This window comes from Cebus imitator, unplaced genomic scaffold (assembly GCF_001604975.1).
Source record: "Cebus imitator isolate Cc_AM_T3 unplaced genomic scaffold, Cebus_imitator-1.0 Scaffold161, whole genome shotgun sequence".
Classification (NCBI taxonomy): Eukaryota; Metazoa; Chordata; class Mammalia; order Primates; family Cebidae; genus Cebus; species Cebus imitator.
In genome coordinates, this window is record NW_016107476.1 from 2898 (window position 1) to 24811 (window position 21914).

The following is a 21914-nucleotide window of genomic DNA, read 5'->3' on the forward strand; positions in this document are numbered from 1 at the left end:
AAAGTTCAAAGCTCTGCCTTGTCACAGATAAAGGGCACCAAAGGGGATTCTCCAGCTGTGTTTGGGGGGGCTGGCTAGGGGTTCTTGCCCAGAGGGCCTGTGGAGAGTGCCTCTTATAATGTGATGCTGCTGAACTACCTCTCTTATTTAGCGTCTTGTTTGTCTGAGTTGACGAGCAGTCCCAGAGTTTCATGCACTGGGATGCTAGCCCCACCTCCAATGTCTATGGGACTCCAGAAGCTTTCAGGGGTCCCTTACCCTACAGGTATTCATGATTCTTTCTGTTAATTGAGGCAGGAAAGTTTTCCTGAATAGGTACTCAAGATGATGAGGAAGCTGGATGGCTGCCTTGATCTTACCTTTTTCCAGTGTAGAAATTACGAGTCCGGGGAACTTTTCCACATGGTGACTTACAGTTTGGGGAAGGGGTGTCACGGAGAAGTCCATGTTACTTACCTTTCACTCACTGTTTTTTGCTCTGTGGCCCCAGGGTTTGTCAAAGCCTCAGTTTTGAGTTCTGTGATATTGGTGGTTATTATCTTGGCACTAGTTAGTTGTTTTTGGTTTTCTATAAGGGACGGTGAAGCCTAGTTGCTTCTACTTTGCCATTTTGGTGACATCCAGCATCTATGTATTTGACAGGGGCTGGGATTGGACTGGTCTTATATGCACTTATGCAGTCATTCAAGAAAAGAGGTTGTTCACACTAGTTCTTTTTCAGGTAACAAAGAACAGCTCAGGAAAATTTTAATTTAACTAAAAGTACAACTTCCAAGAATAAAGGTGTTTTTCCTCATATTTTAAGGAAAGCAGTGACATCCATAAGGTTGCTTCATCTACATGAGGTGGTGCTTTTAAAAAAAGAGGACAGATAAATTCATTGGACTTTGGAGAATGGTAATAGTTTTTTCTCCTAATGTCCTGATACAAAGGGCATTGGCCAAATTTCTGCAGGCCCTCAAGACTGAACTCAGTTCTCATAAGGGATTTGTCTCCAAGACTCAAGGTCTCAGGTGACAGGCTGCAGTGCCACTGATCTAATAACATGACCCTAAAAGACAACACAAGAAAACCAGCTCAGCCAGTGTCTGTCACTTGAGAGATAACGAAACCTTCACTTTTTAACAAGGCAGTAAAACTGCCCTTTTGCAAAGAATAGCATAACATTTTTGTAGATGTCAATCAGCCTGTTTTGCACCAACTTGAAAGCAATGAACACAATCTCCATTCCAACGATGATATAAATGGAGAAGAACAGGAAGAAGTTAGGGTGTTCTAAAACAGTATCCCCAAACCCAATGGTGGTCAGTGTGACAAAGCAGAAATAGAAGGCATTCTCAAAATCCAACTGTGTCTCCCAGAAGGGTAGGATGGCAGCTGCACAGGAAATGTAGGCAAAAACAATCAGGACGACAATGGGGAGGGGGATGTCCAACTTCTCCACTTGCTGTCCGACTTCATCCAGGTTGCTGATGATGGAGTATGAGAATCTCCCCAGCACCAATTCAGGACATGAGCTACTCCTCTCCATGGTCTGTGGGGGCAGTTGCAGTGTGTTCTGTTTCTCTTGTGCACAAAGTCTCTCAAACAGCTCCATGTGGCAGCTTGGGCGTGAAGGACGTGTGGCAGGTTTGGGGCCTGGAAGCTCTTCAGCATTGATGATGATCTGAGGGACAGCTTCATCTGCGGGCTTGGGGTCTGGTTTTTTCTTGAAGAGAGATTGGGGGCACCACTTGGAGAGAGGGCGGGTAAAGAAAGGGGATTTTTGGAACCGATTGTAAGATGTGGATAAGATGGTTGCCAGGATGTCGCCTGTGTCTGTGAGAACGAGGAACATCAGGGGGATACCAAAGAGGGCGTAGAGCATGCACAAGTACTTGCCAAGCCTGGTGACGGGGTAGATGTAGCCATACCCTGAAAGAGAAGATGGAGCTTAGAGTCTTCATTTGGCCCCTTCCCTTTTTCCCCCTGCAAAAGCTTTAAAGAGACCTTCTGCCATTTCTCCTCCTTGGCATGACATTTTACATAATGTTTTTGAAAATACTCATCTCAAAGCCTTCAGCCACTGGCCTGGCATTAGGCCTGCTTTGGTGGGAGGGAAGGGAGTGAAACCAGGCTTCCCTTTACAATAAGGAACAATTGATATCCAGGTCTTTGACTTGAAATGTCCTTGGCAGGGCACCAGCACAGGTTTGGGGTGAACAGATTGCCTTTTTTTCTGCTCTGGCCATTTCTGAACATCCCCCAAAGGATGGGCTCAGCTGACCTGGAAGGACAGGATGAATACAAGCGAGAGAGGATGAACGGCTTCTAATTATATCCGTTGCCACCTTTATCCTCCGTGAAGGTGCTGGCTTTTAAGAAGCCACTCACCCTTGTCCTCCATAAGAGGGCCGGGCTATTTGTTTCTATGTAAGAGACATTTACTGTGTTCCCATGGTGTGCTCAGCAGTGTGCATAGTATTAGGAAAAACAGAAAGAAGGAAGATGAGTAAAATACAATTGCCCTCAGAGCCATTTGTGGCTTAGCAGATTAAACGAACATGTTCCTAAATGACAGTGAAACAATTAGCCTTCTAGCATGTAGGTTCTGACTGACCTTGGTTTGAATCCCAGCTCTGCCATTTGTGATAACATTACTTGACTGCTCACATTTTTGGGATTTTTATCTGTAAGATGGAGATGACAATGCCATCTTACAGATAAAAATCTCTGCATATTGACTAGCTGGGAGGCTTATATGAGGCCCGTGCTTGACACACAGTGTGCAATTGATAAATGGTGGTGTCCTCAAGACCTTAGCTTCCTAGTGAGCGCTTCCTGTGGGCTGGGTATCAGTCAGCCTTCATCGGGAGGTATTGTTGTCACCATTCACAGGTGGGGAAACAACAACTTGGCCATGAGCATATATGTGATACATAGTAGAGTTGGGAGTCAAATCCATAGGACTCTCAGATCCCCAACCAGTGCTGTCATCCTCAGGAGCATCCAGGGGGCAGCACCCTTCAACCAGAGAGAACCCGAAAGCCAAGCAGAGGAAGGGGTGGGTCGAGGTCTCCATCCCCTTAGGGAGCCCTTCCCCTCCCCTTGCACCTACAGAGGGGCAGGAGCAGAGAGACATCAAACCCCAGAGCACAGGTGGCTGAATCTTCTGGAGTGGGCAAGCATCAGTGACTTCAACGAGCAGAGGACAAAGCTTTTGCATTTAATGCCTATGTTTAATTTTTAATGTCATAAAGGATGATTAATATAGAAAACCCCAGCCCAATTATGTAAATTAATCTGAAGGCAACTCCTCGACTGGATAAGCCCCAACTTCCTCCAGGATTGTAGCTCCCTGTGGCAAACTTTGGCCTCAGGCTCTGCCTTCTAGGAGTAGAGGGTCATTCAGGTTGTCCACCCTCACTAGGGTCCCAAGTGGAGAGGAGAGAACTGCTGTTCTCAAAGAGTCTCATCAGTTTACATCCAACCCAGAGCACTCTACACCAATCTGGCTGCTTCCACAAGCACAGCAGTGTTGGTTAACTCTGTATATGCATGATTCATTCATTCAGTATTTATTGAGTACTTACTGCATGCACTGGGGACATAGTGCTAAGAAAAGTAGATATGGGATATGACCTATCTGAGTCTCTGGTTTGGTAAGAGAGGCAGATATTAATTTTTAAAACTACACTAGTGAGTATATAATTACAAACAGAGATTAATAATGAAGTGAAAGAGCAGACTATTCCGTGAATGATTAGAACAAAGCCACTCATCCTAGGCCAGGTGTGGTGGCTCACATCTGCAATTCCATCCATCATTTTGGGGAGCTGAGGTGGGCAGATCACTTGAGGTCAGGAGTTCAAGACCAGCCTGGCCAACATGGCAAAACCCCATCAATACTAAAAATACAAAAACTGACCAAGTATCATGGTGCATATCTGTAATCCCAGCTACTTGGGAGGCTGAGGCATGAGAATCACTTAAGGAGGCAGAGGTTGCAGTGAGCTGAGATCATGCTACTGTACTCCAGCCTGGGCAACACAGCAAGACTCTAAAAAAAAAAAAAAAAAGGGTCCCCGTCCTGGATTTAGGCAGGGAAGATTTTCGGGTGAGGTGATTTTTGAGCTGATGTTGGGAGGGGGCCAAGAACTAGCCAGGTGAAGAGAGAGGAAGCAGGCTGTGCAAAGACCCTGTGGCAGGTTCAACAAAGGGCTATCCATAGAATGTCAGTGGGTACTTGTGTACTGTGTGTACTGCATATATACCAAGGGGGTGATTGGGAGCTGACTGGGTGCAGAAACCTAGCCTCAGTGCACTACCAAGCTCGGAGCTCAGGGCTCGGGGCACAGCACTGTATCTGCCTAGTGAGGGATGTGGTTTTCTAATTTTTCACCAGGTTGTCACCCTGAATGTAGCTGTCACCTAGGTTTAAGGAACCAAGAGAAGGCCAGTATAGCTACTGTACAGGAAGGTAGGGAAAGGGAGCAAGGTGAGGCCGGGAGGTGGTCAGCATCTAAGGGCTTCCATGGCGGATGGGAGAGTACCTTGATCAGTATGGAAGGTTGAAAAATGACAACCCCAAATAAAGGTAGTCAAATCCTAACTCCCTGAATCTGTCAATGCTACCTTATTTGGAAAGTGTGTCTCTGAGGATCCACTTTGAAGATCTTCAGATGAGGAAGTTATCCTGGATTGTGTGTGCAGCCCTAGGTACCGTTATAAGTGTCCTGATAAGGGAGATGCTAAGCAAGATATTTTACACACGGAGAAGGGGAGGCAATATAACCTCAGAGGCAGAGGCTGGAGTGATGCGGCTGCAAGCCAGGGGATGCTGGCAGTCACCAGAAGCTGCCAAGGAAGAGGCAAGGAAGGATCCTTCCCTAGAGCCTCAGAGGGAGCATGGCTCTGCCAACACTTTGATTTGTGAAATCAGTAAAATTGATTTCAAACTTCTGGGCTCCAGATCTTGACAGAATAAATTTCTATTCAAGCCACCGAGTTTGTGGGAATTTATCACAGCAGCCACAGGAAACTAATAAAACCATGTTTGCATCTTTTTTTTTTTTTTTTTTTAAGATGGAGTCTCGCTCTGTTGCCCAAGCTGGAGTGAAGTGGCGTGATTCAAGGTTTAAGCAATTCTCCTACCCTAGCCTCCTGAGTAGCTGGGACTACAGGCGCCCACTACCATGCCTGACTAATTTTTGTATTTTTAGTAGAGACAAGGTTTCACCATGTTGGCCAGTCTGTTCTCGAACTCCTGACCTCAAGTAATCTGCCCACTTCAGCCCCCAGAGTGCTGGGATTACAGGAATGAGCCACCACACCCAATCAGGTTTGCATCTTGAAAAAGATTATCCTGACAGCATCACAGATAGTAAATTGGAGGGCTTCAGATGGACACAGGAAGATGAGTGGGGAGGCTGTGTTTCCCACCCAGGTGAGAGATGAAGGGGGTTTTGGCCAAGGCGGGAGCTGAGAGGAGAGACCTGTAGAGACTGGTTAGACAATTTTGGCAGAAATCTTAGAAGGGCAGGGGGATTGTTTGGATTGGGGTGTTTGAAAGGAGCTGGGATTTGAGCACAGAGCAGGCACTGTAAATCCACCTGAATCTACTGCTGTCCTTGGCGAAGGTAGATTTAGAGGCTCATAAACAAAGCCTTTTTGGCTGTCTCTGGGTGAGATACTTTTGCAATTCAAAATATGCATTATGTCACATTCCTGAAAATGTTTCAAGGAAGCAAGGTCTCAGCACACAACCCCTACAAAGGGAATGTATTAACTATCCTAGTTACTGAATGCTGAAATGCATAATGGAACTCATATTATTTCTAATAATGCACTCATATATTTTGATACAATCAGCTCACTGCACTTAGCCTGTGAGTACTTAATAGCCCATGCACTTTCCTTTGTAATCCAAGAGCGCTGACCCAGTTGGGAATGACCGTGGATTGACTGGCCTCATACCTGTCAGGTCTCCCGTTCTTAGCACCAAGGCCAGGTGCATTTCAGATGACCCAGAGATGCAGGGCAGGAAGCAGTATTGCCAGAGGGACTTTCAAACACCGTTATTGATTATGGTCAGTGCAGAACATTCCCCAACATCCTCTTCCAGTTGTAATTACTGGGTGGCATGATGTCCTAATTGACTTGTACAATGGGCAGTTGCATTGCCTTCTTAGAATTTAAGCCAAGCTAATGCATTTCCCATTAGATCAGTGACTCCCATTAGGATCACCTGGAGGGCCCTGAAAAATACTGATGCCTGGGCCTGGACTCTAGAGACTCTGATGGCTTGATCTGGGGCAGGGTCCACCCAGGAGCTTGCAAAAGTTCCGAAAGTGACTCTGACATGCAGCCAGGTCACACTACTCAAACATTAGCACACATCAGAGTCACAGGGAGAACTTTCTAAACTACAGATTGCTGGGTCCCACAGCCATAGTTTCTGGCTCAGTAGGTCTAGAATGACACATGAGAATTAATTTGCATTTCTAGCAAGCTCTCAGTGATGTCAGTGTTACTCGGGGACCACACTTTGATAACCGTTGCAGTAGATCATTTGTTCTCAACAGGGGGCAATTTTGCCTCCCAAGAGACATTTGGCAATGCCCAGAAACTTTTGTGGCTGCCGTAATGGGCGGGGACAATGGGGAAAGCACTATTGCATCTGGTGGGTGGAAGCCAGAGATGCTGCTCAACAGCCTACATCGCACAGGAGCCTCCACTGCAGAGAATTATCCCCTGCAAATGCTGACAGGGCTGAGGTTGAGAAATCCTGCCTCAGATACATCTAAGTTTTTTTGTTTGTTGGTTTGTTTTTGAGACAGGCTCTGCCATCCAGGCTGACCCTGTCACCCAGGCTGGAGTGCAGTGGTGTGATCATGGCTCACTGCAGCCTCGACCTCCAGGGCTCAAGTGATGCTCCCACCTCAGCCTTCTGAGTAGCTGGAACTACAGGCACATGTCACCATGCCCAGCTAATTTTTTTTTTTTTTTTTTTTTGTGAAGATGAGGTCTCGTTATATTTTCAGGCTGGTCTCCAACTCTCACCTCAGCCTCCCAAAGTGCTGGGATTATAGGCATAAGCCAAGGTGCCTGGACCAATCTAAATTCTTAAGGAAGCGGGGTGTGGTGGCTCATGCCTGTAATCCTAGCATTTTGGGAGCCTGAGGTGGGTGGATCACCTGAGGTCAGGAGTTCAAGACCAGCCTGGCTGACATGGTGAAACCCCGTCTCTCCAAAAAATACAAAAATTAGCCAGGTGTGACGGCGCATGCCTGTAATCCCAGCTACCTGGGATACTGATACAGAAGAACCACTTGAGCCCAGGAGGCAGATGTTGCAGTGAGCCAAGATTGTTCCACTGCAGTCCAGCCTGGGCAACAGAGTGAGACTTCATCTCCAAAAACAAAAACAAAAAAAACCCCAAAATATAAAAATTAGCGTGATGGTAGGTGCCTGTAATCTCAGCTACTCAGGAGGCTGAGGTGGGAGAATCACTTGAACCCGGGAGGCAGAGGTTGCAATGAGCTGAGATGGCGCCTTTGCACTCCACCCTGGGCAACAGAGTGAGACTCTGTCTCAAAAAGAAAAAAAAAATTATTGAGGAAAACAAAAAGACAAAGTAAACCCCATAACTCCCAGCCTCTTTGCAGATCTCCGAATCTTTCCTGTAGTTGCTGTTCTCCTGGAACTGTTGTTTCCTCAAAACATCCTCTGAGCTATGGGTTCCCCTGGAAAGGTCAGCTTTGAGGTTAGACCTCAGCCCTGCCTGTGATTTGCTCACAGTGATTCACACTTAGAGTCTGAGCCCACTTGTCTGTGGAATGGAATAGTCACAACACCTACCTTGTGGGGTTGTGGTGAGAATTACACAAGAGAAGGAGCTGGACCCCATGACTGGCACGGGCTGAGTGGTGTAGTTGCTGTTCTTATTCTTTCTGTCCCTTACCCATCACTGCCTGCACGAGCATTCAGGTGAACCAGGCCGGGCACAGTGGCTCACGCCTCTAATCCAGCATTTTCGGAGGCCGAGGCAGGCAGATCACCAGAGGTCAGGAGTTTGAGGCCAGCCTGGCCAACATGGTGAAACCCCACTCTAGTAAAATATAAAACTAGCCAGGCATGGTGGTGCACGCCTGTAATCCCAGCTGCTCAGTAGGCTGAGACAAAAGCATCTCTTGAACCAGGGAAGCGGAGGTTGCCGTGAACCTACATTACACCACTGTACTCCAGCTTGGGTGACAGAGCAAGACTCCATCTCAAATTAAATAATTAAATAAAAGCACTCAAGCGAATGGGTGAAACCATGTGGGGACTGTGAGAGCTTTCCGGGGGCTGTGTGGCCGTTTCTGAAGCTGGGTGCAGCAGACACCGGTTGCCCACCCAGCAGCCATGCCCTCCTTTCTTCCCTGCAAAGCCACTGCGCCCCTAGCTGATTTAGGAGCAGATCCAATTGGTCTTAGTCACCCTAGTGCTCCAATCCTTATGCCTGGGACCAGCTTAGAGGAGGGTGAGAGGCTCCCGGGAAGACATCATCGCTGATGATGAACCATGGAGAGAGACGCAGCCCCTACTATAGAAGACACAGTTATGCTCAGATGGGGTGTGGACCTTGGTGGCCTCTTGTGGCCCAGTGGGCAGAAGGATGGAGAAAACCTGATGCCTAGTGCCACGACTGCATATGGCACTGGGCATGAGCTGCGTGTCAGCCTAGAGCTGTCCTCCCACTGGACTTCTTACTTGCAAGGTGACATTCTCCTTGCAGTGTAAACCAGGCAAGTTGGGTTTTCTATTAGTAGCTTCTGAGGGGATCCTGGCTGCCACTTACATGTACGTATAGTTGTCAGCTGACCCTGAGAGGCAGGTCTAGGAGGGCTTATGAATCCCAGTACAAGGCTCAGAGGGGTGACATCCCTCGCTGGAGATCACACAGCTCTAACCCAGGCTGGCCCTGAACTTTAGCGTGAGGCCCCCAGCCTCTCTCTGCGACCCCTGTGGGCCAGGCCCTCCTAGGGATGGGTACTTCTCTCTTGAAGGAGGAGAGGGGCCACAGTCCCTTTTGCCAGCCAAAAGTGGCAGGGGCTGAGTGATAGGCCACAGTCCTGGTGAGGGCTCTGACCCAAGAGCTTCGGCTGAGGGCACCTCCACCATTTCCACCTCCTGTGACCCCCGTCCCGGCACGGGAGGTTCTTGCCAGGCCTGGTTTGGCCCCTCCAACCTGGCCCCCCTGCTGCCCCACCAGAAAGAAAGCTGGGGATGGGCCAACCAGCTCAGAGTGAGCCCTTAATTGCCAATGGGGCCTTAGTTACTGCTGGCCCAGTGGCATCACGCCCCCAGCCCAGGAGGCCTATTTCCCGCAGCATGCCCCACCAGTCTCCTGACCATCTCTCCCCTCCAGCCACCTTGTCATGTCCTCAAAGGGGCCACTAAACCAGAGTTTTACCCATAAGGGCAGGGAGGCATCTCCCTCCCAGTTTCTATGTGCCAGGTGCACAGTAAGTTGTACATGGAGAGAGGCAGCGGGGTGCTAGGTCTAGACCCAAGTGGCTGGGTTCAAACGCACATGCACTGTATGACTTTTCGAAACTGACGGACCTCCTAGAGTGTGGGAACAATAATAGCACCCACCTCGTGGTGAGGCTTAGATGAGCTAATCAGCGTAAAGGACTTAAAACAGGGCCTGACACATCTTCAGTGCAAAAGTGTCAGCCAGTGCAGCTGCTGCTGTTTGCAGGCGTGCAATATAGATTTGAGGAAAGGAGGAAGAGAGGAAAGGAGGGAGGGAGGGAGAGGAGGGCCATCTCCACACCCCAATTCCAGTGTCCTTTGCCACCCAGAAGCCCACCCTTCCCGGGGCCACTGCGGGGGAACTGCGGCTTTGCACTTACCCACGGTGCTGAACACGGTGCAGCAGAAAAAGAGCGAGCTCAGGAAGGACCAGTCTGTGGTCCTGTTAAACCACTGAGGCTTCACCTTCTGCAGATGCCCCTGGAGGTCCTGTTTCCTGTCTTCCACCACTGAGGAAAGACATGACCAAGAGTTTGGGGGAAAGGTTCTGCTCGTCAAGACAAGCCCCGCCCAGGTGAAAGGGATAGTCTTCCCCAAGGACCAGCAGCGCCCTCGCCTTGTGGTTAGTATCAACATCAAAGCCTGGTGATCGGAGTCCTCCTTTAAAATATTTCTTTCTTTTCTTTTCTTTTTTTTTTTTTTTGCGATAGAGGCTCGCTCTGTCACCCAGACTGGAGTATGGTGGCGCGATCTCAGCTCACTGCAACCTCCACCTCCCAGGTTCAGGCAATTTTCAGCCTCAGCCTCCCAAGTAACTGGGATTACAGATGCCTGCCACCATGCCCAGCTAATTTTTGTATTTTTAGTAGAAATGGGGTTTCACCATTTTGGCCAGGCTGGTCTTGACATCCTGACCTCATGATCCACTCGCCGTGGCCTCCCAAAGTGCTGGAATTTCAGGCGTGAGCCACCGCGCCCAGCCCTTTTAAAATATTTCTGCATCCTGGGTCCTGCCTGTGGTCCCCATGGAGATAAAGAGGCCACAGGGCCCTAGGAGAACAGCACTAACAGAAAGTCCCCTGGGGGCCCCATCAGAGCTTAGTCCTGGCTTTGCTGTGCAGCCTTCGCTTTTTAACTTTCTGAACCTCCATTTCTTTCATCTCTCAAAGGAAGACAACTTCTGCTCTGCCTCTCACACAGGGTTTTCAAGCACTAAAAGCAAAAGGCTTTCAGGAAAAGCAAGCTGTTACCCAGATGCAAATCATACCCACTCCTGGAGGCCATTGCGCTTGATGGAGTTTGCCTGGCGCTGTGACTCACACCTGTAGTTCCAGCACTTCGGGAGGCTGAGGAGGGCGGATCATTTGAGCTCAGGAGTTCAAGACCAGCCTGGCCAACATGGTGAGGCCCTGTCTCTACTAAAAATACAAAAATTAGCCAGGCATGGTGGCGCACGCCCTTGGTCCCAGCAACTCGGGAGGCTGAGGCAGGAGAATCACTTGAACCTGGGGAGTGGAGGTTGCAGTAAGCTAAGATCATGCCACTGCATTTCAGCCTGGGCAACAGAGTGAGTATCGTCTAAAAAATAAAAATTAAAAAAGCTTGATGGAATTTGATAACCATATTATCATGCTGTGGTCTGTGGACACCAGCTGACAGTGAGTGTCTCCTCCAGGGCTGGGAAACTTGACTTCCTAAACATTGTTTCCCAGGTCCAACAGAGCAGGGTCGGGAACCCTGGTTTCCCAGAGAGGTTCCCAAATGGCTCAGTTGGCCTGGGCAGCCATTGGGCTTTGGGACCCCCAAGACCCCTGCTGGACTCTAGTTTGGCCTGAAGGGAACAGCACTGAGCCTGGCATCCAGCAGGAAATCGCTACTCATTTTAACTGGCACCAGCCTGGGAGGCTACACACCTGAATTCCAGACCCAGCTCTGACCCTGACAAGTTCTGTAACTGTGGACAAGATGCTGCTTTCCGAGCCTCAGTTTTCCTATCAGAGGGACAGCATGAGATTGTGGTGAAAGGTTCAGGCTCTGGAATCCAAATACATGGGGTTAAATCCTTGGCTCCATTTGTCTAGTTTGCAAACTTGGACAAATTGTTTAACCTCCCGAGGCCTCAATTTCCTAATCTGTAAGAAAGAGACAACTTCTACCCAACATACAGGGTTCTTGTGAGGATTAGGGAAGATGCCGTGTGAAGTGTTTGCCGCAGGGTCCACATGTGACTAACCCTATGGAACATTTTAATCTCCAGTGACAATCCGTACAAAATGGAGTGGGACCAGCTCTGTGTTCCCATACCCTGCTGTGCATTGGAATCACCTGAGGAACTTTATTTGTATTCATTTATTTGTTTATTTTTGAGACATGTCTGGCTCTGTCATCCAGGCTGGAGTGCAGTGGCACAATCACAGCTCACTGTAGCCTCAAACTCCTAGGCTCAAGCGATCCACCTGCCTCAGCCTCCCAAGTAGCTGGGATTACCAGTGTATGCCACCTCATCAGGCTAAATTTTAAAATCTTTTGTAGAGACAGGGTCTCACCTTGTTGCCCAGGCCTAGTCTCAAACTCCTGGCATCAAATGATTCTTCCACTTTGGCCTCCCAAACTGCAAGGACTATGGGCGTGAGCCACCATGCTTGGCCTTATCCTGCAAACTTTAAAAATAAGATTCTCAGCCCAGCCCTGGAGATCCTGATTAAGCGCGTTTGGAGAAGAGCCTGGGAATGTGTACTCTAGGCAGTCTCCCTGTGATTCTGATGTGTCGCTGGCTTGGAGAGCCTTGAACTTGCTGATAGTCTAGACCCTAGGATGGCGCAGTGTCCATTTGGCAGCAATCTTCCAGATCCACAGAGCAGGCTGGCATCAGTCTGGCAAGGATGCAGGGAGTGGGACCGTCCACAGACAGGAGACTGCCTCCCTGGACCAGCCTCTTGCCTCTGAGAGCTGCAACTGTTCCCAAAGCAAGGTCGGCACTGTGGGAGGAGCCCTCATATGGGAGTGGGTGGGGAGGAGCTCCCCGCACCCTGCTCTTCTCCTAACTTTTAGAATCTGGTTTCTCTTTGTCTTTTATTTATCTACTCTCCCTTGTTTTATCTTGCTCTGTTGACTACAATAACAAGCTTCCTTTGCGGAACAGAGCAGGGTAGAAACAAGTAACTAAATATAAATAAAACGCAATGAGGACACTATTAAGTGCCTTCTGTCTTCCAAGATCCTGAGTGTTCCTGGTCTCCTCTGCTTCTCACAGGGTCCCTGTGACCGTCAGGCCTGAGATTGGGGGTCCCTTTCTCTCCTGCAGACTGAGACCCAAAGAGAACAAAGCTTTGCGTCCGTGGATCACAGAGCAAGCTGGGAGAGCAGCTGGGACAAGAGCCAGGATCTGCCCCCACCTCCCCCAGGTCTTCTCACAACACCTCCCCACTCTCCTGAGCCAGGCAGCAGAAAGGCGTTTGGAAGAGGAAGTGGGGGTGTGGGGGGCCAGTGCTTCTGCTGGGATTCAAACCCAGTTTGGGTTGTTCCCTAAATTCTCATCCCTGCAAACTGCATCCTGGGTCAGGCAGACATAGTTCTGAGAACCATCCTAGCCCCGCAACCCCAGCCCTGGATTTGCTCACCCATGCACCCCACCCCACCCAATCCCTGGGAATCCATCCTCCCCTGAGCCTGCTGGTCCGGATGGGGGTGGGAGCAGACGCACAGGAAGGGGAGCTGGTCTTTCCCCAGCACCTCCTGGGTGCTCAGGGCTTTTCCTGCATTCTTCACAGCAACCCCAAGAGGAGGCTAGTCTCCCTACACTTCAGAGAAGAAAATGGAGGCTCAGAAAGAAGTTACTCACCTAAAGTGCCCAGGCATGAGGAGGATACATGCGGGCAGCTCCCAGACCCAGCCTCCTGGAAGGCAGCCTTCTGCTTTCAGAGGACTGCTGCCACCACAGAGAAAAGGCCCGCCCTGTCCAGGTGAGGCACCTACCTGTTTTGCTGCAGTTCAAGATTCTGCAGAGCTCCTCCAAGAACTCCTCAAACTCTCCATCATCTGCTGCCAGCAGGACCTGGCCGTCCTCAATGGCAGAGAAGAGCACAGCACCCACCAGGGCGTAGGTCACCAGAAAGCAGAGGAAGCAAAAGCCAGGGAAGAGCTTTCCCAGGGCCTCTGGGCAGCATCTCCTGGCCTGGGGGTGCCCGGAGGCCTCCATCCTCCCTGAAGCATGCAGGGCAGGAGGAGCTGGTGGAAGAGGCAGGAGCATCTAAGCCCCGCCAGGAAGACGGGGTAGGAGTGCCCGGAGAACAGCCAGGCTCCAGCGCTAAGTGGATGGTGTGTGTGCTTCCCCAAGGACTCGGGAAGCAGCCGGCAACTCATCATGTTCAGTTCATCTGAACTACTCAGATGGCGCCCTCCCTAGCACCCCAGATTGCTATTGATCTGCTGGGCCAGCCCTGGAGCTGTCTGGCAGGGGCTTTGGGAGGATAGTGTGGTGGTTGCTTTGTGCTACATTTGATCTTTTCTATCCCCAAACTGCAGTTTTGAATTGCAGATCCCAAACCTGATCTTAGGTGTTTCCTCAAGTGATTGTCCTTCCTGAGAGCTGTCCGTGACACCACTTGGCTTAGGGGACCTGGTCTCCTGAACAGATGGTAGTAATAGTAACTAATAATGATAATAGTAACCATAGTAACTAATGTGGCCAGAGCGCGACCATTTCCAAAGGACCTTTATCCTGTGTGGATCTAATTATTCGTCCCAATTCTTCACTCCCCTGCTGCATACCCACCCTTGCCATGGCCTCATGGTGGGCAGAGTGTACTTTCTTGAACTCGGCATTAGGGTGGGCCATCTCACTTGCTCCAGCCAGCTGGGTGTCAGCAGATGTGATGCAAGCAGGGGCTGGGCCTGTGCTTGTACGTTTGGCCTTGCTCAGCTGTGCCTGTGTCTGCCATGAGAAAAAGTGCCCAGCTTTCAGTTTTTAGCTGGGAGTAGGCCAGTGTGCAACTTTCTTTGTTCGTCCTGAATCCAGGTTCATCCAACACCATCTACCTCCACCATGCCACCTAAGTTTGACCCCAAAAAGATTAAAGTCCAAAGAGCACTGGAAATTATGTTGGTGCCACATCTGTGCTGGCCCCGAAGATCAACCCCCATGTCTGTCTCCAAAACACATAGGTAACGACACTGCCAGGGCAACCGGTGACTTGAAGGATCTGAGGATTACAGTGAAACTGACCATTCAGAACAGACAGGTGCAGACTGAGGTAGTACCTTCTGCCTCTGCCCTGATCATCAAAGCCCTCAAGGAACCTCCAGGAGACAGAAAGAAACAGAAAAACATTAAACACGATGGAAATATCACCTGATGAGAATGTCAACATTGCTTGACAGATGCAGCACCGATCTTTAGTTAGGGAACTCTCTGGAACAATTAAAGAGACCCTGGGGACGGCACCATCTGTGGGCTACAATGTTGATGGCCACCGCCCTCATGACATCAGCAGTGGTGCAGTGGAATGCCCAGCTTGTTAAGAAGCACAAAGGAAAATATTTCAATAAAGGATCATTTGACAACCAGTGGGGGTAAAAAGTGCCCCAGATGGCAGCTGTGGAGATGCATGCAGGTTCAGATCCCTCTTCCAGAAAGGACTTGCTGTGCAGCTTTGACGAGCATGGTTCATGACAGCCCTTTTTGTTCTTTGAGGGGTTGCCACTGCTGTCAAGGTCTCTTCTTGGGGAAGCCTGGGCCCAGTGACTAAGCAAGGTGGGGACCCAGGAGCCTATTCATTTCCACCCAATACAGGACTCCTCCAACCTGCAATCTTTGTTCCAGAGTGTCCCGTTGGTCTTCAGAGAGACCTTGTCAAGTCTGCGTTATGATCCGGCTCTCCCTGTCCCATCTGCTTCCTTCGTTTTCCTTTTACAAGTCTTATTTGCCAATAAAGCTTTTGCAATAGTGACTCTGTCTTGGTGTCTGCTTCTCTGAGGATCCAGCAATAGTTGGCCCAGAAGTGGTCTGAAAAGGCCTGCTCAAAAAGCTAAGATGGGGGCCAGGCACAGTGGCTCACACCTGTAATCCCAGCACTTTGGGAGGCCAAGGGGAGTGGATTGTTTGAGGCCAGGAGTTCGAGACCAGCCTGGCCAACATGGCAAAACCCTGTCTCTACTAAAGATTAGCCAAGCATGGTGGTACACACCTGTAATCCCAGCTATGTTGGGAGGCTGAGGCACAAGAATTGCTTTAACCTGGGAGGCAGAGGTTGAAATGAGCTGAGATCACGCCACTGCACTCCAGCCTGAACAACAGATCAAGACTCTGTCTGAAAAAAACAAGAAAGCTAAGATGGAGTTTGAGGACGGGGTCCCTCCATACACAAGTGGTAAGGAGATGGTGTACGGGCAGCCTTTAGTGCAAAGTGGCTGCCCAACTGCTAAACTTTTCACCAGCAGTGAGCTGGGATGGTGTGTTGACTAGTGCAGTGACTCAGGCATTCGAAACATATTGGAGGTATGATAAACACAAGACCAATGAGTTTGGATGGCTATTATAAAGTTGCATTGATCCCCCTGCAGGCAAGCTTAGAAGAAGGAGGTTAGTAAAACAAACAGCCCCCGTTACTTCCTCCAGTCTCAGGGCTGCAATTGACACTCATCATCTCCTTCCTTCACTATCCATTCTATCTTTCCCTTGCCCTCTGCTACCTCTTCTGCTTGTCTCTGTGGCTTACCCAGTGATGTGACCCTAATCCTCATTCCTTGGAGTGGGGTTGGAGTCTGAGCCCTTGGTAACCATATCCTTCCTTTCCAGGTTGGGGCTGCTTGTGCTTGTTCACTCACAGACATAGTTGGGTAAGAAGTACCAAGAAGTACCCAACTGAGTCACCTGAGCTCCACCCATATTATTCTCTGTCCTCATTGTGTAAAAACAGCCCTGCCTCCTTCTGCTGACCAAGTCAATTGCCCCTATATTAGTCCATTCTCATGTTGCTGCAAGGATACTACCCAAGACTGGGTCATTTATAAAGGAAAGAGGTTTAATTGACTCACAGTTCAGCATGGCAGGGGAGGCCTTGGGAAACTCACAATCATGGCGGAAGGGGAAGCAAACATGTCCTTCTTCACAGGGTGGCAGGAAGGAGAATGAATGAGTGCCCAACAAAGGGGAAAGCCCCCTATAAAACCATCAGATCTTGTAAGAAATCACTATCATGAGAACAAGATAGGGGAAACCACCCCCATGATTCAATTGTCTCCACCTGGTCCCTCCCATGACATGTGGGGATTATGGGAATTACAATTCAAAATGAGATTTGGGTGGGAACACAACCAAAACATAGCCCCTAACAAGATAGCCACCCATTGTCTTATCTGCTGATTCCTGGACACAAGGATCTCAAAGTGCCCAGGGAGCAGTCATAAGGTGCATTCAGTGGGTCCCTCGCTGGGTTTCCAGGTGAGTGTGTCCCCTTTGTGGACCAATAATTCTAACGCTTGCAGACCCTAGAGTTCTGGGGAGGGAAAACAGTGAAGAAGATATGGAGTTGTATAATTTTCCATTTGAAATAGAAGCAGCAAATGCTTCATTGCATATACACTGCCCTGAAGAAAGAGAAGGCAAGATCTCCAAACCTTGAGCAAACCAATACCTTGCACATCCCACTCCCACCCTCCATCTATATCCAGCATCCTAGATGAGTCAAGTGTAAAAATTATTTGCCTAGCCCTGGATGGCCAAGGTTTTCTGCTATCTTCTTCTCAAGAGTTGTTTGTTTGTTTGTTTTTGACTGAGTTTCATTCTTGTCACCCAAGCTGGGGAGCAATGGTGCGATCTCGTCTCACTGCAACCTCCACCTCCTGGGTTCAAGCAACTCTCCTGCCTCAGCCTCCAGAGTAGCTGGGATCACAGGTGTGCATCATCACGCCCAGCTAATTTTTGTATTAGTAGAGATGGACTTTTACCATGTCGGCCAGGCTGGTCTCAAATGCCTGACCTCAGGTGATCCACCTGCCTTGGCCTCCCAAAGTGCTGGGCTTACAGGCATGAGCCACCACACCTGGCCCTTCTTCTCAAAAGTTTTATAATTTTATGTTTTGCATTTCAGTCAGTGATACATTCTGAGTTAATTTCTGGTAAGGTATGAGATCAAGTTTCACTTTTTTACCTACAGATGTTCAATTGCTCCGGCTTCATTTGTTGAGAAGGTTATCTTCATTCCATTGAATTGGTTTCTCACTTTTATGAAAAATCTGTTGAACATATTTGTGTAGGTCTATTTCTGGGTTTTCTCTTCTGTTCCATTGACCTCTGCAACAATAGCACATAGCCTTTCACCAATAACACAGTTTCTAATTCCTATAGCTGTGTAGTAGGCCTTAATGTCAGATAGAGTGATTTCTCCTGCCTTATTCTCTTTTCAAGATTCTTTCTAGCTTTTTTAAGGCTTTTCCATATAAATTTAAAAATAGTCTTATCTATGTATACATAAAACCTTCCTGAGATTTTGACAGGGATTACATTAAATCTATTGATGAAAGGTGGGGCGCGGTGGCTCACACCTGTAATCCCAGCACTTTGGGAGGCCGAGGCGGGTGGATCACGAGGTTAAGAGATCGAGACCATCCTGGTCAACATGGTGAAACCCCATCTCTACTAAAAATACAAAAAAAAAAAAAAATCTATTGATGAATGTGGGCAGACTCAACATCTTTACTATGTTGACTATTTCAAGCCATAAATATGATGTATCTTTCCTGTCCGTTACTTTTGAACAACAGCTTAGTGTGCTCCATGATTCTTTATTCAAGGCAAGAACTAATTTTTAGGGCCAGGTACAGTGGCTCATGCCTGTAATTCCAGCACTTTGGGAGGCCAACTCAGGCAGATTGCTTGAGGCCAGTAGCTAGAGACCAGCCTGACCAACATGGTAAAACCCCGTCTTCACTAAGAATACAAAGACATTAGCTACTAAAAGTACCACAATTGGCGCCACACACCTGTAATCCCAGCTAACTGGGAAAGCTAAGGCATGAAAATCATTTGAAACTGGGAGAGGTTTCACTGAGCCGATACCGTGCCAACTGCCCTCCAGCCTGGGTGAGAGAGTGAGACTTTGTCTTAAAAAAAAATTAATGTTTAAATATAAGAATGAGCAATTCAAGTTATTTGTTACTTTTTAGGTAATGCATTCTAAGTGCTATTTAATGCATGCAAGGTCAGTGTTAATGGATAAAAGTGTTAGATGGTGACAGTCTGAAAATGTATTTTTACTCCTCATTTTAAGTCTTTTAAAAAAACATACTTCAAGTATCTAAAGTAGTGTACAGAATGACTTAACAGACCCCTGTGTACTCATCCTCCTTGATGGTGGGTATCACAATGGCATGCATCGCCTGGAAAGCAACAGGGAACTGGGAGAGAGGGACCCTGAGATGAGCCACAAGCTGAAGGTAAATGAACTCCAGCACATTAGCCAGATTATCTAGTTGTGTGTAACTCAATGTGTCTATTTCCCAGTTTCAGCTTTTATTGAAACATTCCAGTCTTGTCTCAAGTATACAAGAGTCATTTGGCCACATTTGGGCCAACGTGATGATGGTGGCAAGAATGGCTGAGAACCCACAGGAGAAGGGAAATATTGTGGATAAAGTGAGGACTGTGAGGTCCAGCCATTCCTCCCAAGCACATGGTTCACCTCCAAAGTGACCTGAGTTCCTTTTGTTTTTAGGAGGGAGGAAGTTTTTAACAGTCCCATAGATAAGCCAGCCCCTTTTCCCAGGGAGGAAGGGAGATGGGTTAAGTGGAGGCCTCTTTCTGAAGCCTACATCCCTGTAATGAGGCAGCAGGTGGCCTCAGTCAAGCAGCTGACAAGCACTTCCAAGGCCTGCTGGGGGCCAGATAATGGGAGGGTACTAAAAGTCCCCCACTGTCCCATGGAAGGAAAGGACATAGATAGATGAATTCCTATACCTAAATATGGGTGCTGGATGAATTACAAAGTAAGATGCAGCTCACTGTGCCTTGTGGAGTCGGGAGAAAGATGCCATGAGCTGGCACAGCCCATGCAAGGCTCACATAAAAAGGAGCTCACAGCATGGCAATGAGAAGTAGAATAACGGCCAGCTGAGAGTGGACCAGTGCTAACAGGTCTCACTAAGGGCAAACTTTCTAGTTCCTGAGGGTGGAAATCATAGCAAGTTTTTCCCCCCTAAATGAGAGGCCCTTTTGCAGAGGACACAGGTTGCACAAGGTGCAGATAAGATAAAGTCAAGCTTTAAAGCCACTGACATGGCTTGGCTGTGTCCCCAACCAAAGTCTCATCTTAAATACTAATTCCCAAAATCCACATAACCCCCACAATCATGTCAAGGGAGAGACCAGGTGGAGGTAATTGAATCATGGGGATGGTTCCCCCATGATGTTCTTGTGATTGTGAGTTCTCACAAGATCTGATGCTTTTATAAGTGTTTGGTAGTTCCTCCTGTGTTCGTTCTCCCTCCTGCTGCCTTGTGAAGAGGGTCCTTCCTTCCTCTTCACCTTCCGCCATGTTTGTAAGTTTCCTGAGGCTTCACCAGCCATGCAGAACTGTGAGTCAACTAAACCTCTTTCCTTTCTGAATTACTGAGTCCTGAGCAGTTCTTTATAGCAATATGAAAACAGACGAATACAGCCACCTCCTGTGGCCTGAGACCCAATGGGGTGCCTCACTCCCGGCAGATACGGTGCACACAAACAGTGGAGAAACAGGGTAATGTTCTGGCAGCCAAAGATGAATCCATCTAACCCAGGATTAGGGGCGTGCTATGGTGTGAATGTATGTATCCCCTCAAAATTCGTGTATTGGAATCTGAGACCCAAGGTTTAGTATTAGGAAATGGGACATTTGGGAGGTGATTAAATCATGAGGGTGGAGCCCTCATGAATAGGATTAGTGACTTTATGAAAGGACTGGAGGGAACTAGTCAGGCCTTTTTCACCCTTCTGCCTTCTGCCATGGGAGGATGCTACCACAAGAGGGCACCCATTGGTGGAAAAAGCCCTCACCTGACCCCAAACCTGGCGGCACCTTAAGCCTGGACTTTCAGCCTCTAGAACTACTGTGAGCAATAAAGTTCTATTCTTTATCAATTACCCAGTCTGGGGCATTTTGTTATAGAGGCACAGATGACTGTGACAGACAGGGAGAGCCCAGCGTCCCCAGGTGCAGCAGCAGCAACCAGTGTGAGCGCCCCTGCTACAGGCTGCCCTGGAGAGGCATGGCCACCATGTTCTTCTCCGTCTGTCTCTTTCTCTCTCTCTCTCTCTCTCTCTCTGGCTCAGACATTTGGAGATGGGCTACTTGGTCACAAAATACCCACCAATTCTTTTAAGAATAATGAGAAGGCAATCGCACTCCTGCATGAACATGGCATTGGTACCTAAAATCCAATTGCTATGTTACAATCCAGTTTTATGGCCAACTTTCTATTCATGGCCTACAGGTTTAATCACTTTAGGAGACAGTGTGGGAATTGAAGAAATAAAGTCTTAATATAAAAAGGTTGGAAGAGAGAGAGCAGGGGTCTCCAAAGCTTATTTGTTTGACCCAGCCCACACACTCAGCCCCCAGATGGGCACCTCTAGGGTAGGGGGTCCACCTCTGACCCCATTGGCTTTGTTCTAGCAACAGCCATGTGGCCTGCTATGTAGGGGCTATGGGCAAAGGACAATTCTTTCAGGAAAAGATGGTCTTGTATGGCCAGGCATGGTGGCTCAGGCCTCTAATCCCAGCACTTTGGGAGGCCGAGGTGGGTGGATCACCTGAGGTCAGGAGTTTGAGACCTACCTGGCCAACATGTTGAAACCCCATCACTACCAAAAGTACAAAAATTAGCCAGGCGAGGCGGCAGGCACCTGTAACCCCAGCTACGCAGGAGGCTGAGATAGGAGAATCACTTGAACCCAGAAGCAGAAGTTGCAATGAGCCGAGATCATGCCACTGCACTCCAGCCTGAGTGACAGAGTGAGACTCCATCTCAAAAAAAAAAAAAAAAAAAAAAAAAAGTCTTGCAGGACCTAACAATAGAGGAGTCATTAACTGGACTTTAAACAATCACTGGCTGAAAATCAGCCTCAGCCTCTGGCTCCTTTTCCCTGCCTAGATAATTGCCCAGGGTGCTGGATGGGGCAAAAGAGAAGTTGCTTTCACAAAGAGGACCAAAATATATATATGATGGTCGGGTAGCCAGGGTTCTTCAGAGAAACAGAACCACAGAACCAATGGGATATATAAAGCCGTATAGGAGGAGATTTATTGTGGGGGTTAGCTCACTTGATTATGAGGACTAGCAGTCCCTCAATATGCTGTCTGCAAGCTGGAGACCCAGAAAAGCCAGTGGTGTAATCCAGTCTGCGTCCAAAGGCTGAAAACCAGGGCTGCTGGTGGTGT

General features: G+C 48.5%; 1 protein-coding gene across 1 annotated transcript; it reads right to left on the reverse strand.

Annotated features, from left to right (window-relative positions):
- Positions 1-1114: 1114 nt before the first annotated feature.
- On the reverse strand, positions 1115-13699 carry KCNK18 (potassium two pore domain channel subfamily K member 18). Its single transcript, XM_017543865.2, has 3 exons — positions 13477-13699; positions 9882-10010; positions 1115-1914 (listed from the first exon to the last, which is right to left on the reverse strand). The coding sequence occupies exons 1-3, from the start codon at positions 13697-13699 to the stop codon at positions 1115-1117; spliced, it is 1152 nt and encodes a 383-aa protein (XP_017399354.1).
- Positions 13700-21914: the final 8215 nt, after the last annotated feature.